Genomic DNA, 17,730 nt, shown 5'->3' on the forward strand with positions numbered 1-17,730 from the left:
TGTCAACTTTGCTTCATAAGACATGTTCTCCAACATCCTGGTAAATCTCCTCTGCACCATCTCCAAAATTCCTACATCCTTCTTGTAAGAAGCAACAGGAAATGAACGCAGTGTGGTCTGACCAGAGTTTTATAGAGCGCCAACATTACCTTTCGGCTCTTGAACTCAATCCCCCAATAAATGAATAACCACTCTATCAATTTGCGTGGCAACTTTGATCTAAATTTCCTTTACTTTGCATGGCGGAGAAGGAAGCTATTCAGCCCACAAGGTCTACGCCATCTCTCAGAAAAATCCCATCAGTGCCACCCTCACCTCTTTTCCTGTAACCCATTCACTCCAGATCTACTTCCCAAACACACTAAAGACACCTGCTGACAGCCAGTCAACTTGCCAACTGGCACGGCTGGGGGATGTTGGAGGAAACTGGAGCACTGGTTGAAATCCGTGTGGTTCTCAGATCATGGAACATAGAACAGAGCAGCATAAGAGCAGGCTCCTCAGACCGCCAAGTCTGTGCCAACAATAATGCCAATCTAACTCATCCCATCAGCCTGTACATGGTCTGTTCCCTGCCTGTTCATGTACCTGTCTAAACACTGCTGTCACACCTACTTCTGTCACCTCCCCTAGCTGTGTGTTACAGGCACCTGCCACTCTGTAGCAATACATCTCACACATTTCCTTCAAACTTTCTCCCTTTTACCCCAAACATAAGTCCTCTCGTATTTGACCTTTCCAAACTTGGAAATAGATTCTGAGTGCCCACCCCATCAATGCCTCTCAGAATTTTATAAACCTTTATCAGATCTCTCCTCAGCCTCTGATGCTCCATAGAAACTCATCTTAATGTTAAGTTTTCAATCCAGGCAAATCCTTTCCAAAGTCTATAGATTCTTCCTATAATGCAGCAACCAAAACTACGCATAATATTCCCAACCTGGCCTTACCCAAGTTTTATACAGCTGCAACATGATTCAGTGTCTTGACCAAGAAAGGCATATGTCCTCTTTTTCTATCCACTTGTGTTCTCACCTTAATGGAGCTATGGACTTCATCCTAGGATCCCTCAGGACATCAAAAGCAACAGTGGACCCAGCAGGGATTCATGGCATGCCACTGGTCACAGGCCTCCAACCTGAATTACAATCTTCCTCTACCACCCCCCTGACTCCTCCCATCAGGCCAATTCTCTTGTCTGATTATGTTTTTGCGCACATCTTGTGATGACTTTCAATGACTGAGACTGATTATCTGGGAGTTGATATTAAGCCGCATCTTATCATTTCCTCTGCTCTCTTGCAGCTCTTTTTGAAGAACTTCGTAATCTTGATATTTTTTTGGCTGAATTTTACAAGTGAGTTCATCACCGGAAATGAATTAGTGCTACATATGAGAACTGGATGGTAGCTTGCAATGAAAGGGAGTGAGTGAAAACACAGGTGAACTTGTTCACAACAGCCAAGCCTTCATTGGGGCATCTCACACAGCCCTGTCCAAATCCTTCTAATCGGCCGTCTGCCTTTCTTTATTCATACCCAAGATGCGGGTGTCGCAGTCAAGCCTCCATTTAACACCCATGAGACTGTGGTGGAGAATTGTGAAATCCTCATTTTTATATATACACAAGAACAGATAATCTTTATTAACAATAAATTATTTACAAGAAATAAAATTGTTCAGTCTCTTCACACTATTAGTGTCATGTCCATTCATTTCCATTACTATACATTGTTACATACGCTCTCTACTTACACCAATGCCATCACTGCGCCATCTTGTCCTAGATTTCCCCCCCACCCTGTCATTTGAGAGGCTTTCCCTTGGTCTAAGCCCCTCAATGCCCAGTAACAGAAGGACTCTAGACTGTGGTCCTTCCCCACAATGCCTTCACATTCATTGGCTGCACCAGTCCTCATGGTGAAAGTACACCCCAAGTGACAAGTCAGGCACAATACAGTACCCAAACAGACCTTTCAACCCACTGAGTCCACACCACTGCACAGTTACACTAATCCAATATGAATCCCATTTTAAAAAATGTCTGGAGAACAGAGCAGTAAAGGATGAAAGATTATGTGAGATGAGAAGTATGGCCTTGTCATTAGTTGAAGGAGGGCTTTTGTCTGAGTCTGAGTGAGCTACTGCCGTTGAGAGGTTGGCTACAGGAATGACCCATCTTACACTTCTCTCTGTTTTAGGCACCTTGACAGCAGCAGCAACGAGCGGCCTGATATCACCTCCATTCAGAAACGGATTAAGGTCAGGGGGCAGCTCCAATTAGAATGGAGGGGGGAAAAACGGTAACAGAATAACTGAGCAAATCAGCAGACCAAAGATAGTGCGGAGTGTGTTGCATTTATTGCTCAATGAAATCCAATATTAAAAAGATAATTGTTAATGTGCTGTGATGAATATTTTCCTGCCTGTATGAATTGAAAACCCATGTGTGCTAAACAGGTTGCTGACAGCCATTCCTATGACTAAGGCAGAGGAGTAGTCTTGTTGGAGCTAGTTTGCCTGATGAACTTGGGTGTCAATTATTTTGACCACCAACTCACTCCTAAGCTTATTCTTGAGGTTTCATGTTACCCCCCCCCCCCCCCCCCTCCACTAGTTTTTCACACTTGTAATGGACTATTGAGGAGAATCAGCAGAGAAAATGTATTCTCTCCTCACCAGGAAAATAGAGCCACATCTTCTTCTCAATTCATTTCAAGCCAGCATGTTACACAAGTTACATGGAACATAGCATAGTACAGACTTTTCAGCTCACAATGTAGTGCTAACCCATATATACCTATATAAAAAACCCAAATCTTCCCTACCTTACAACCCTCTATTTTTCTTTCATCCATGTCCCTGTCTAAGCCTCTTAAATGCCCCTGTTATTCCAGTCTCCACCACCACCCCTGGCAAGACATTCCAGGCACCCACAGCTCTCTGTGTAAAAACCTTACCCTCCAGCTCTCCCCTAAACCTTCCTCCCTTCATTTTGTACATATGTCCTCTGGTGTTTGCTACTCCTGTCCTGGGAAAAAGATGCTGACTGTCTACCCTATCTATGCCTCTCAGAATCTTGTAGATCCCTATTATAGACCTAAACCACCTCTTATTCTTCTTCACTCCAAAGAGAAAAGCCTCAGGTCATAAGACATAGTATCTAATCCAGACAACATCCTGATAAATCTCTGCACCCTCTCCATAGCCTCCACATCTATCATCTATCCACTAATGAGGTGACCATAATTGAACACAATATTCTAAGAGTCGGCTCATCAGAGATTTATAGAGCTGCAGCATTACCTCACGACTACTGAACTCAATTCCTTGATTAACAGCCCAGTATACCATAGATCTTCTTAACTGTCCTATCAACTTCTGCGGCAACCTTAAAGAAATCTATGGATTTGAAACACAAATTACCACTGAAAACATGCTGGGGAATCGATTCCTTGAACCACTGCAATCCTCCTTCTTTGGCTTCTTCTTCCTCGGGCCTGCGCAAAGGAGCTTTTAGGTGGAGTGCAGTGTGCGCAGTACTGGCCCCACCCTTTACACCCATGGTTCGTGTGCCGTGGCCGAGCAAGCTGGGACGTGGCAGCGAGGTCCTTGGGTCGTAGGTTTTATATCGGAGTGGCCTTCTCCTATGCAGGTTTATTACCCGGGCTGGAGGGGTCTGCCTCCCCTCCTAGGTAGGTCCATACTGCCCGGACCGGGGCCGAGGCCGCCGCAGCTCTCCCTGTGCCCGGACTGGGGCCGCTGCCTCCCACTCTCTGCCCGTATCGGGGCCTCTGCCTGCCTCACTCGACCGAGGCCGGGGCTGCCGTCTCCCCCTTGCTCCTGCCCGGATCGGGGCCGCCGCCGCCTACCCTTCGCCCGGACCGGGGCCGCTGCTGCTCTCTCTGTGCCCGGGCTGGGGCCGCCGCCTCCCACTCCCTGCCCGGACCGGGGCCTCCGCCTGCCTCACTCGACTGAGGCCGGTGGTGAAGGAACCCCCTTAATGTTGTTTGGTAAGTTTGGACCCTGCAGTGGTGAAGGAACAGTGTTTCCAAGACAAGACTTCAAACTTGGAATGGGATATTGGGGATTCCAATAAGACTAGTGTCTGTTCTTCCCCAGTGGTCGAGGTGGCTGGTTTGGGAGGTACTGTGGATGAAAGGTTAGTGTGTTGCTGCATTGCATCTTGCAGATGCTTCATGTTCCTCGAAACCATTCAACACTGTGATTAGTCCATGTTTCAGCTTGCCCTGAAGGGATACAGAGGAAGGCAACAAGGCTGATTCCATGAATTCAGAGGGAAGCCTCTTGATTGTCTATCCTTGTAACTGAAGAGTCGTTATCAGGCCCTATGGTGGCCTGTACAGTGGTGAAGGGGATAAATGCCAGAGGAAGATTTTCCAACACAGCAGAACAATAGAAAGGAGAATCCAAGCTCCGATACTGGAAGAGGTTCCAAGCAGATTGTGGGTGGTGGGCAGGTAGACTGAGTTGTCAGGAAGAGTGAGTGTGCCCATGACGATCATCCGTGTTTAGTACCAGCTACAAGCAGAAGATGGTAAGCACACCTCATGTGGGATAGGTCAAAGGAGAAGTTATTGAGGCTGCACTGTTGGTGGTTAGTGCAACGCCTTTACAGCGCCAGCAATTGGGACTGGGGTTCAAATCCCACACTCTGTAAGGAGTTCTCCCTGGACGTGGGTTTTTCCCAAGGGCTCTGGTTTTCTCTCACCATTTGAAATGAACTGTGGGTGTAGGTTAATTGGATGTAAATTGGACAGCACGGACTCGTGGGCTGAAATGGCCTGTTACTGAGCTGTATGTCTAAATTTAATACATTTATTAAGGGGAAGTTCTGCAAGCCGGAGGAATTTAATACATTTATTAAGGGGAAGTTCTGCCAGCCGGAGGAATTTGATACATTTATTAAGGGCAAGTTCTGCCAGCCGGAGGAATTTAATACATTTATTAAGGGCAAGTTCTGCAAGCCGGAGGAATTTAATACATTTATTAAGGGCAAGTTCTGCCAGCCGGAGGAATTTAATACATTTATTAAGGGCAAGTTCTGCCAGCCGGAGGAAGGTGGTACTGGATTAAAAAGATTACATTCCAAACATATTGAAATGCCTTGAGGCACTGATGTTCATTTTGGCTGTGGCCTTAAATCTTCATAAGCAAATTATCTGTTTACATTGAATGGACACATTGTAAGCAGTAATAGAATACAATACATATTGTCTCAATAGGAAAAATGGTATTCTCTTATCAAACAAAATTGTCATCTGTCACAAATAATGATTAATATGTTTGCTTGCTTTGGGGCATAGTCTGGTGGGTGAAAGTGGGATGAGTCAATGGAGAAGTTATTGAGGGCTCTATTGAGAGAAGTTATTGAAGATAGTAGGGCCAGCCTTCTGAAAGAACCAGAGGTTTCATATTTTACTTTGATAAACCTGCTGCATGAGCCTGTGAGGGGTGGGGTTTGGTGATGGGTTTTGAAGGGAGGGGCATGCCTCTTTATTACCAGTAACCTCCTTTTTCACATTTCCAGGCAGTGACCCATGAGATGGATATGTGCTACGGAAAGATGGGGAGCTTGCTACGATGTGGCTCAAGGCAGACCCTTTTTGCCAGTCAGTTGATGCGCTATGCTGACCTATATGCTGCCTCCTGTATAAATCTTTTGTACTACCCTTTCAGCTACCTGTTCCGAGCACCTCCTATACTGGTACGTTGGACATTCTCTCAGTGTTTATTTAATCACTGTTACTCAGCAAAGTGATGTTAATTGACAGTTCAGTGGATCAGTGCCCTACAGGATTGCTCATTGTTACCCTTAACTAGAATCGGCAGTGTGTCTGGCAGTGGAGGGGCACCTGGGGCAATGGGAGTTAACAGACGACATGAATGGGGGTGGTGCTCGCAGCAATAGCGTGGGCCTCAGGGGTTGAGTCAGTGATAACGGGAACTGGATGTGCTGCCAAGTGGCACAAGGACAGAAAAATATTTAAATTGCATATTTTTATTTAAACCACTTAATTACACCATCATCCTTCTTTATGGGTTACACAGAGTTCCCATCCCAGTTAGAATCTTGGACATGTGTTTAAGGTGAGGGGGAGCAAATATTTCACAAAGTGAGTGGTGGGTAGCCAGAAGTTGTGGAAGCAGATACTCTGGTAGTGTTAAAGAGGCTTCTAGATGGACACATGGATATGATGGGGATGGAGGGATATGTTCTATCAGGTGCAAGCAGCTGAGTTTTAGTCTGATTTAAATGTCATGTTCAGCACAGATATGTGGGCCAAAGGGCCTGTTCCTGTGCTGTACTTTTCTACACTCCAGCTAGAGACATCTGCATTGCTGCAAGGAATTGTACAAGAGGAAGGCTGAAAAGTGCATGGAGGAGTGGTGGGGTTTTACTTGGGGAGAGGCCTTTAGACAGTGGGGAAACAGGGAGAACATCGCTTCTGCTCTTGATACCTGAACCCTGGCAAACCTGCTCTGCAGCCAGTGCATTGAAGCTTGGGACCCGTTTGCCAATGGAATTCTCCAAAGCACCTGCCCTCAACACAGCTCAGCTTCAACTGGAGTCAAATTTCCAATTACGGAGAATTTAATCTCCCAGAGCCTACCACCTATTCCCGCCCACCATCTTGTTCAGGAATATTACAAATTCTCCCACTGAGAATGAAATGATACAATACTATACCTGCAGGATAAGGCCACCATGCTCATCACCGTTTCTTGTTGCAAGGGGTTGATATGGTCAGTGTTTGATTGAACAGACTTGTTCAGGATAGCAATACTTTCCTATGTCTCATGAAATCAGAAACTTTAAAGAACTGAAACCCCCTTTAGCCTGTGACTCCCTAGAGTCCTGCAAATTATTCCCTTTCAATTACTATTCTAGATCCCTTCAGAATGCCATAATGGAATCTACTTCGATTATCTCCCTACCAGTGGTGACACAGAACCTCGATTAATTACCCCGTCAGAGACTTTCCACTGTCCTTGTGTGCTGTTTTATATTCCTTTCACACGATTGTTGGATACTATTATTATTTTGGTATAAAGTGTTCTGTTGTCATCGCACATTCTTTGGAGAAAGTACACTTCAAATAAATTATAAGAAGTGAAACACAAAGGTCTGCAGATGCTGTGACTAGTAAAAACACACAGAAATGCCGGAGGAACTCAACCGGTCTCACAGCCGGATGGTATTAACATCAACTCCAGTTTCTGTTAAATCCCCATTCCCACCCCACTCCCCACCCACTTCTTTCACCTGTCACCTTTTCCCTAGCTCTCTCTCTCTCTGATCCTCTTATCATATCCAATTAACACCTTATGACTGTGGGCCTGAACTCCTCCACCTCCCATTCTTTATTCTGATCCCTGTCTGCTTGAAGGGCTCAGGCCCAAAATGTCAGCAGTATATCTTTACCTCCTATGGATGCTGTGAAACCAGCTGAGCTCCTCCAGCTTTCTGGGAATCATTTATAATCCCTTTTCCTCCAATAGTCTTGCTGGCATTTTGCAGATCGTGCTGATGTGCAGTTAATCATCCCTTTGCACACTTTCCAGGCGGAGGTGGAGGAACACTTTTATTAATAATAAACCACTCTTCCATTTCTCTGCTCTCTTCCTTTAGCCTTGATTCTGGGTTATGAAAGTTGCTTCTGTATTTTACATGCCATATTTGGGCTCGAACAGTCTGCTATTGGGTGGAATATAAACAATGAACTGCATCAGGTCCTTAACCAACAAGAGTCACTGCAAAATTATCATAACCTAATCTCCTTTCTCCAGGGTCACTGAAACCTATCATGGTGAACTCACTTCCCGGTCTTTGCACCAACTTGGCACAGGCTGGAAATGGACACAAGAACAAATATTGATGCTTTTACTTCACCAGATGAATTCTGGGAAAGCTGCAACGTTATATTTAATGGCTATTAAATATTAAAATATTTTATGTTTAAAACTAAAAGAAGGTCTGGAAGAAACTTGAGCATTGGCACCAGTTTAGAGTATGGGTGGATTATTGATTACTGAAAATTGTTTTCTTTGGCAGATGCCCCATGAATCAACGGTTGAACAAATCCCATTGGATGTCAGTGATACAGATGTTTACTTAGAGAAACAAAGGAACCACATTCAACTGACCAATGAGAGCCATCAGGTCAGTTAATTCCCTCTCAATGGGAGGGGCAAGTGTTGGTGTTTCCTTTCCACTAGAGTCAGCTTACCCTCCAGAAATTATTCCTGTCAGTCTCGAATTTTTCCACAAAGAGGATAAATTTCTGCAGCTTGTGGGGGGTGGGGGATGGGTGTGAATCAGTGAAATTCATTGCCTCAGACAGCTGTGGAGGCCAAGCCTTTGGGTAGATTTAAAGAAGAAAGTGATAGATTCTTCATTTGCAAGGGAGTCAAAGATTATGGGGGAGAATGGGGTTGAAAAGAAAAATGCATCAGCCATGACTTGAATGAAATGAAATTTCAATGGGCTGAATGGCCTAATTCTGCTCCTATGTCTCATAGTCTTATGGATTTTTGGACCTCATCAAAGAAAGTAGGTCCTCTTTGCTTCTACCTGAAGAGGTCAGACTCACTCCTGCTTTCAATTCAGTGAGGTCATTGTTGAACAAACTCCTCCTTTAGATAATTTTATTCCAATGAACAAACAGGTTGGCCCAAAAAGTCGATTACCCTTTCCTTCCTACGGATGCTACATGACTTGCTAAGTTTCTCCAGTATGTTTGTGCATTGCACTCAACCCCAGCATCTGAAAACTTTCTTGTTTAACAACAATAACCAGGAGGAACTGCTAGCATACCAGATAGCATAACGCTGTTACAACACCAGCAATCTGGGTTAGAATCCAGTGCTGTCTCTAAGAAATTCACATGTTCTCTCCGTGTTTGCTCCGGTTTCTTCCCACTCTGGCCCCACGGGGTACGGGGGTAGTAGATTCATTGGGTTTATTTGGGCGGCACGGGCTCATGGGCCAGAAGGGCCTGTTACCGTGCTGTATGTCTAAAACAAAAATAATTCCACCTGTATTCTTTGCTGTTTTCCTGATGTGTTAAAGAGTGTTAAGGTTACATTTTCTCTTTGCCCAATATTTAGGCCTCATGTAACAGCTACAAGACTGGTGCCAGCATGGAGGAGGAAGAGGAATAAAAAAGATTCTGTTTCTCGATGCTGTTAATTATTTGGTCTGTTGGTGTTTGGAAACATCCCCCGATTTTTGGAGGTGTCTTCACAAGTAACAAATTTGAAGCGAGCTGGGACTAACTTCATTGATCCTTAACATCTGTTTACACCTGCTGGTGATATTTCCTGTCCTAAATGTTCTCTCATTATAACCAACTGACCAAAACTGTTGTTTCGGAATCTTGCACACTGGCCTTGATAATAGAGATCAGAAGCATTTCACAAAAAGGTTAACTGTAAAATTATAACCAGGATTGGGTGATAATTATTCAGTGTCGCATCGTTATAAATCCTTTCATAAAGTGACTGAATGAATATTCTGGACGAACATCCACACAATTTGATTCCGTCCATCATCCTGCACCTCAGTCAATAGAAGGTTGAGCAGAGAGAAGATTGTTGGGAGTTAGCATTGGGGTAATATTCATTTAAGGAGAAATATTACAGATAAAAGGAGCATGAAACCTTGTTCGGGTATAACTTCCATCCTCAAGTAGCTGCAATCCGTTGAGACTGCTTAATGTTTATAAAGGTAAGTTTTAGTCGATAAGATTTTCGGAGATCCAAGTTGATGACCATGAGTCAGAAAGCAGGATGGAGATCAAGAATCTGGTTGTGTGGTGCCAGGACAACAATCTTGCTTTCAATTTCAATAAGATTCTGCCTGCATTGATTTCACCCATCGTTATTGAATGAAGATCTACCGGAACCAATGCCTGAAGAGGGCGCACAAAATCAGTGAACTGGTGCGGACTCGAAAGGCCAACGTGGCCTGTTTCCGCTCCGTACATGGTAATATGGTTATAAAAAAATCTTCAATCTTCAACCTGTATGATTGCACAGGACAGCAAGGATTTTGGTTCCTGTACACTTTTGGGTATATTTTATGGAAATCACGAAAATCACCTTAAAATTTTCCTATCATGTACCTTTTTTTAGATATAACCTATTGTTGATTTCCTTACCTATTTTAAGTCTATTTCAAGCTTTCAAAACCATGAAGTAAAATTTCCTTTGAAAATACATTTTCTGCATTCGCACTTGGACTTCTTCCCTGCTGATCTTCCTGTTGCCAGTGATGAACATGATGAAAGGTTTCACCAGGACATTGCGACCATGAAAAAAGCAATATCAGGGCAACGATGCTGGTTGACAACTGTTGGACACTGACAAGAGAGGCATCAGATGCTGAGTACTGTACAAACGAAAATCAGTGGCAAAATATTTTTAAGACAGTTTCAGCATCAATACTCGATTACACATGCTAAATTCAATAAAAGTTCATTTAATGTTTCTCCAACTTCTGAGATAAAATGATATGTTTTTTTACATGCAATTGCTAAACCAGTAACATCTAGCACTAGATATCACATATGTTTCTGGCAGAAACAGTGAGATGCATGGTGACCCTACTGTGTGTTCAGAGAGAAACTGACTTCTGTTTGGCAGCAAAACTTTCAAGCATTTTCCATGTTTATTAAAGATTGTTGTGGTTCTGGTTGTTTGTTTGTTAATGGAACTGCTGATATTTCATGTTCTGTAGAGAAAGATCCTTTTTCAATTAAAAACTTTTTGAAAATCTCACGCTTTGATTATTTTGAGTGTTTGGCGATATTTTCTCTCTATTCACAGTCATTCAAATCAATGTCTAAGCAGACAAATTATAATTTCATGGTATCTTGCAAATTCAGATGACAATCAAACAGAAAACCATTCAGCCTTTTGACATGCTACCAAGCAGCTATTTCATGATTGATCTCTACGTAACTATTCCACAATCGTTCTGCAGCAATTAGCATAACCCCAGCAAACCAAGTTCAAATCTGGTGCCGTCTGTAAAGAGTTGTCTACACAAGTTTCCCCTGGGTGCTCCAGTTGCCCCTCACCTTCCAAAAATATACAGGAGTTTGTAGGTTAATTGGTGTCTTCGGGTTGTCTGGAGCCAGAAGGGTCTGTTACCATGCAGCATGTCTAACTTTAAAAATATATACAGTATCATAACTTTCATGGGTGATCATGATAGATATTTAGAGAGTGAATCTTCCCTCAGTAGCACCTCCTCCACAAGCTATTTATCTGATATGGTTGAGCACAAATGTAACTCAACATAGGTCTGCATCCAATGTCAGGAAATACCAGTCTAACATGATTGGTGGGTAGACTTCTTTCTATTAATTTTGAGCACAGGTGGGATAATAAAACACCCTCTAAATCATCATGTCAGGAGCCTGCTGGAACCAACAAAGGAACTAAGTAAACTATTGGGAATCAAATAGCACAGTATTGACTTTCATCATGATAAAGGAAGTGATCACAACTCCCTCTCCTTTACCAGAGTACTGGAGAAGGGCAGGAATCGGCAATTTGGGAAAAGATTTCATTGGAGTTGAGGAAAATATAATGCTATTAGGCAGAAGCTTGGGAGCATAAATTGGGAACAGATGTACTCAGGGAAATGTACGGTAGAAATGTGGCAAATATTCATGGAACAATGCGGCAGGGAAAAGATGATAAGGTGAAAGAATCATGGTGTACAAAAGATGTAAAAAATTTATCTAAGAAAAACTTACAAGAGGTTTAAGGAACCTAAAGAGCTCTAGAGAATTACAAGTTTGCGGAGGAGTCACGTGATGGAGTAGTGGCCGGTCAGGGAACTCCAGCCCTCTCCGGAAAAGTTTAAAAAAAAACACAGAAAACACAAAGGCACAAACACAAAAATTAAAATAAAGTGAAAGTAAAGGTGGGAAGAAAATGGCAGCGAAGAAAGAAAAGTCGAAAGCAACGGGAAGAAGAGAAGAAGAAAACACATCGGAAGAAGAAGGTGAAGGCCTTACCTGTCCGAGGAGGCCAGCTGTGGAGAGAGAAGCCTGCTCCCTCAGGTCAGTTGAAGTCCCGAGCTCGGGACTACAAAAATGGCTCGCGGAGCCAAGCAAAAGTGCGCAATCACGCATGCGCGACTCCTCGCGCATGCGCGATGCGCATGACAAAAAAAACACTGACAGGAGGGGGGACCAGCTGAGGAGTCGATCTCCACAGCTGAGAATGACAGCCACAACACAACAAGAGGAGAACATAGAAAACAACGAGAACAAGAAAGAAGAGAGTAAAAAGAAATCAAGAAAACAGATGACCAACCCAGAGGAAGAAGAAGAAGAAGACAGAAATGGAAGAAGAAGGGAAAGGCGAGACAATGGATATATATTTTTTTAAAGAATATATGGAATCAGTAAAAGAATGGCAATCACAAGAATTTAGTGAAATAAAAAGAAGAATTAAAAGTACAGAAAAAAAATGAATAGATTAGAGATGGTCCTGTCAGATATAGGAAAAAGAGTGGACAAGGTGGAAGAACGAGAAACAGTCGTAGAAATGGAAGTAGAGGACTTAAAAGAGAAATTAGAAGAATCTAATAAAAAAGTTAAAGAGACACAAGAGCTGTTAGCTCAGAAGATAGATACAATGGAAAATTATAATAGGAGAATTACAAGTTTGCCAGGAAAAAGCTTTAAGAGTTAGGAGAGCTAGAAGGAACCAGAAGACTTTGGTAAACAAGACTGAGGAAATCCCTAAGGCAATCTACAAGTACATGAAGAACAAAAAGATGAGTTGTGAGGTTAGGACCCATCAGAGGGGATAGTGCAATCAGAATGGTTAATGTAGCGGTTAGTGCAACGCTGTTATAGCGCCAGCTACCGGGACTGGGGTACAAATCTCGTGCTCGTACCTTCCCTCAGTATCTGCGTGTGTTTTCCCCGGGAGCTCTAATTTCCTCACACCATTTTTAAAAAAGCGTACCGGAGGTTGTATGTCAATTGGATGGCACGGGCTTGTGGGCCAAAAGGACCTGTTACCATGTTGTACGTCTAAATTTAAAATTTAATTTAAATTAAAAATTTTAATTTAATTTCATTTAGAGTCAGATTTATTGTCATAAACATGTGACACAAAATTTGTTGTTTTGCAACAGTAGTATTGTGTGTTACAGGGGCAAAATTACAATAAATTACATTTCCATAAATAGAATATTTAAAAATAAATAATTTTTGCAAAAAAAAAGTGAGGTAGCATTCAGAAATCTGATGGTGGAAGAGAAAAAGCTGTTTTTGTAATGGAGTCAAAGGAGGTAGCAGAGGTACTTTGCTATAGTCACCATTAAAAAGGACCTTGGCCACTGCGAGGACGACTTAAAATGCACTGAGACACTTGAGTATGTTGATCCAACATGTCCACAGTGATCAGAGTGCCTCTCCTAGCTCATCCCATTTTCCTGTATATACTCCACACCACCCTGAACCTTTCATAAGACAATAGGAGCAGAAATAGGTATTCAGCCCATTGAGTCTGCCCACCATTTAATCAGGAGCTGATCCATTAACCTACTCACCCCCACTACCCTGTCTTCTCCCCATAACTTTTGATGCCTTGGCTAACTAAGAACCTATCATTAAATATACCCAATGTGTGGCCTCCACAACTGCCTGTGGCAACAAACTCCACCGATTTACTACCCTCTGGCTAAAGAAATTTCTCCATATCTATGTTCTAAGCGGACGCCATTCAATCCTGACGTTGTGGGCCTCTCGCTATATGGGAAACAACCTTTCTACATCTACTCTGTCCCACACTTTTCAACATTCAAAATGTTTCAATGAGATCTCACCCCTTCCTTCTCCTAAATTCCAACATGTATAGGCCAGGAGCTGCAAAACGTTCGGCACTTGATAACCTTTTCAACCCAAGTAACTGCTCACCTTTTAAAGTTTGTCATTTTACCTGCCTTCACCTCCCTCTGACATCTCATTCCTTTCACCATCACCCTCTGTGTGAAAAACGACCTTCTTCATGTCAATAGAGACGAGATACATCCATTGAGTACAGTGTCCATCTCTTGTAGCTCTTTGCATAGGTGACCACACTAATCTTTAAGGGGTCAATTTCTCTTCCTCGTTATCCTTTTGCTCTTAATATACTGACAGAATCTCTCAGAGGGACTTGGGGTCCAAATCCATAGCTCTCTCAAGGTGGTCGCGCAGGTTGGTAAGGTAGTTAAGAAGGCTTATGGTATGCTAACCTTCATGAGTCAAGGGATTTAATTCAAGAGCCATGAGGTAATGTTGCAGAATTTTCTCTGGTTAGACCCCTTGGAATATAGTCTTCGATTCTGGTCGCCACATAAGAGGATGGATAACCATATGTAACCATTTAACAATTACAGCACAGAAACAAGCCAGTTCAGCCTTTCTAGTCCATGCTGAACACTTTCCACCTAGCACCACTGACCCACACCAAGCCCATAACCTTCCTTACCTCTCTCGTCTACATACCCACCCAACTTTTCCTTAAATATTAAAATCGAGCCCACATCTACCACTTTGGCCAGAAGCTCATTCCACACTCCCACCACCCTCTGAGTGAAGAAATTCCTCCTCATGTTTCCCCTATACTTCTCCCCTTCAATCTCAATCCGTGTCCTCTTTTTTGAGTCTCCCCCACCCTCAATAGAAATAGCCCATACACATTTACTTATCTATTCCCCTCGTAATTTTAAATACCTCTATCAAATCACCCCTCAATCGTCTACACTCCAGGGAATAAAGTCCTAGCCTGTTTAACTTTTCCCTGTAACTCAAACATTTTTGTAAATCTTCTCTGCTCTCTATTTTGTTAATATTCTTCCTAAAATTTGGCGACCAAAGCTGCACACAATATTCTAAATTTGGCCTTACCAATGCCTTATACAACTTCAACATGACATCCCAACTCCTGTACTCAATACTCTGATTTATGAAGGCCAACATATCAAAAGCTTTCTTCACTACCCCATCTACATATGTAACTCCACTTTTAGGGAATTACGTACCAGAAATGCTAAATCCCTTTGTTCTACTGCACTCCTCAATTTATGTGGAAGCTATGGAGAAGGTGCAGAGATTTACCAGGATGTTGTTTGGATTGGAGAACGAGTTTTGTGAGGCAAGGCTAACAGAGCTAGGACTTTTCCCTTTGTGCCGATGGTTGAAAGGTGACTTTAATAGAGATCTATAAAGTTGAGAGGCATAGATAAGGTGGACAGCCAGCATCTTTTCCCAGGGCAGGAGTAGCAAATACAAGGTGGGGAAAGAAAGTTTTGGGAAGGTGACAGGAGTAAATTGGATTTTTTTTTAATGTCCCTGGAATGCTTTGATAGGGGAAGTGATGGTGAAGGCTGAAACAATAGGGACATCCTAAAGGCAGGCTCGTGGATGCAAGAAAATAGAGGGTTATGGGTGTGAGGTAGGGAAGGCTTAGTTTTTTTGAGTAGGCTGGTTTATATCTTTGACTGGAGATCTGGTCAAAGTTGTTCCACAATAATTAATACTGGAACCTCTTCTTTGTGATTTATACAAATTATTTGGACAAAAAGGTGGGATTGACTCGTACATTTGCAGATGAAACATAAATTGGAGGAGCTCTGGCTTGTGAAATCCTCATCAAAGAATTCAGTTGTATTTTGAACACTTATAGAGTCACAGCCACACTTTTACTGCAAGAAAATAGGCTGTACAGCCCAACTTGTCCACCTAGGTTTAGCTTGCTTTTAGCCCTTATTCCTCTGAAGCTTTCCCAATCATGTACTTGTCTAAATGTATTTTAGATGCAATTATAAAAATGCTGGAAGAACTTAGCAGATCTCCCAGCAATCCAATGGAGGTAAATGCCCTTGAGCCCACACTTCCTCCCTCACCACCATTCAGGAACCCAAACAGTCCTTTCCAGTGACACAACTCTTCACTTGTGAATCTGTAGGAGTTAATTACAGCATCTGGTGCTCCTGCGGTGGCCTCTTCTACGTCGAGGAGACTGAATGCAGACTGGGAGCACCTTTGTGGCCAACCACTTCAATACCACACACCACTGCCACACTGACATGTCTATCCTTGGCCTCGTACTGCTAAGTTGAGGCCACTTGTAATTGGAGAACAACACCTTATAATTTCATCTCACCAGTCTTCAACGAGATGGAATCAATATTGACTTGTCCAGTTTTCATTAACCCCCCCCACCTCAATTTTCCTACCCATCTCCCTTTCTCCAGCCCCTCCCCTTCCTCCTATCTTTCTTAACCCTCTGCCCTCACTCCCATCACTCTCAGCTTCTCTTTTACCCTCCCACCTATCAAGATTCCTTTATTGTCATGCAATAAAACAGATGTAATATTAAACAAAATATACTTTTGTCTGCCATAAGGCAGATTTGCCAACAGCAGAAAATGCCCAGTGCCTCTTACAGTCAGAGAAAGAGAAGCAAAAGAGAGTTCCCCTAGAGGCACTTGAGTGTCCATGGATTCGTCTCCAGCGCTCCACAGCGAGACAGAGTCCAGTTCAAGCCGTCAGCAACCCAAACTTCAGATCAGAACCTCCGACATAATCAAGAAGCCTACAGCATTCTCAACCCCTCTCACATCAATCACCTCTTACCTGTTATCCTGTGCTCCTCCCCCACCTTTTATTCAGGCATGTACCTGATTTTCAATACTTCCAAAGAAGGGCTCAGACTGCCTTTTACTTCCTATGGATGCTACATGACTTTTTGAGTTTCTCCAGCCTCTTGTGTATGGAGCAAAAGTAACATAATTAATTTTGTGAGCAACCCAATAGGCTACAGACGCTGTGATTGTAGTAAAGATACCGAAATGCTGGAGGAACTCAGCTGGTTTATTCAGCATCCAGGATCTTTTTAACAAAAATATATTGCTGATGTTCCGGGCCTGAACCCTTCTTCAAGGGGAAAAAAAAACAAAACTTATTTTTGTCCTATTTTGTGGTTCATTCATGAGTTTGATGACAGCAAGGGAAAAAAAACAGATCTTGAATTTGGTGGTATGTGATCGCACAGTTGTGCACCTTCTTCCTCAGTGGAAGGAAGGAGAAGAGAGGACGAGATAAATCTTTTCGTATTTTCCAAGGCCATTGAAGGAAGGGAGGAATGTGTGTGTGCGTGTGTGTGTGATTGTCTGAGACACAGTCCAAGAGAGGTGTAGTTGCTACCATGGAGAGTGCAGGGACAATCCCACCAGGAGCTTCCGCACTCAGTGATCTGAAAATCTTCCTTAATCTCAATTCCATTACACTTTGCTGAATCTCTTGACCAAAATTAAATTCAAATGTATGTGAAGGAATAAGTTTTATGAATATGCTTTATAAAGGGTTAATGGATTAGGTGCTGTGCTGAAGTGAGTTAGGAGCTGACTTCACAAGAACCTTGGGTTCAAAACACTAACTTTCCCAGACATTTATAGACATTACAGGGTAAACACAAAATGCAGGTGTGTAAAACTCATGTGAAACTTGTAAGGGTCTCATGCAGACCCGTCCCCAAAATGTGTATAAAAGTATGATGAACATTCTGATGCTTTGAGCTGGGGCTCAGTGTAGAGAATGAGTTACTGACTCTTTCTTTGTACCCCTTTTCCCGCTAGCATTTAAAGGGTTAAATAAAGAAACCGTTGTCCACTTAATTGGATCTGCTGTT

At 42.8% G+C, this 17,730-nt stretch overlaps 1 protein-coding gene across 1 annotated transcript in view; it reads left to right on the forward strand.

The window, feature by feature from the left end:
* Window positions 1–10,766, forward strand: part of LOC138752913 (cytosolic purine 5'-nucleotidase-like) — a 114,652-nt gene extending 103,886 nt beyond the window's left edge. The window contains exons 15-19 of the mRNA XM_069915525.1: window positions 1,306–1,357; window positions 2,202–2,262; window positions 5,552–5,728; window positions 8,078–8,185; window positions 9,133–10,766. Of these exons, the coding sequence (XP_069771626.1) occupies window positions 1,306–1,357; window positions 2,202–2,262; window positions 5,552–5,728; window positions 8,078–8,185; window positions 9,133–9,186 (452 nt within the window). The 3' untranslated portion in view covers window positions 9,187–10,766. The remainder of the gene's footprint in view (window positions 1–1,305; window positions 1,358–2,201; window positions 2,263–5,551; window positions 5,729–8,077; window positions 8,186–9,132) is intronic.
* Window positions 10,767–17,730: the final 6,964 nt, after the last annotated feature.

The sequence above is a fragment of the Narcine bancroftii genome, chromosome 2 (assembly GCF_036971445.1).
Source record: "Narcine bancroftii isolate sNarBan1 chromosome 2, sNarBan1.hap1, whole genome shotgun sequence".
Lineage (NCBI taxonomy): Eukaryota > Metazoa > Chordata > Chondrichthyes > Torpediniformes > Narcinidae > Narcine > Narcine bancroftii.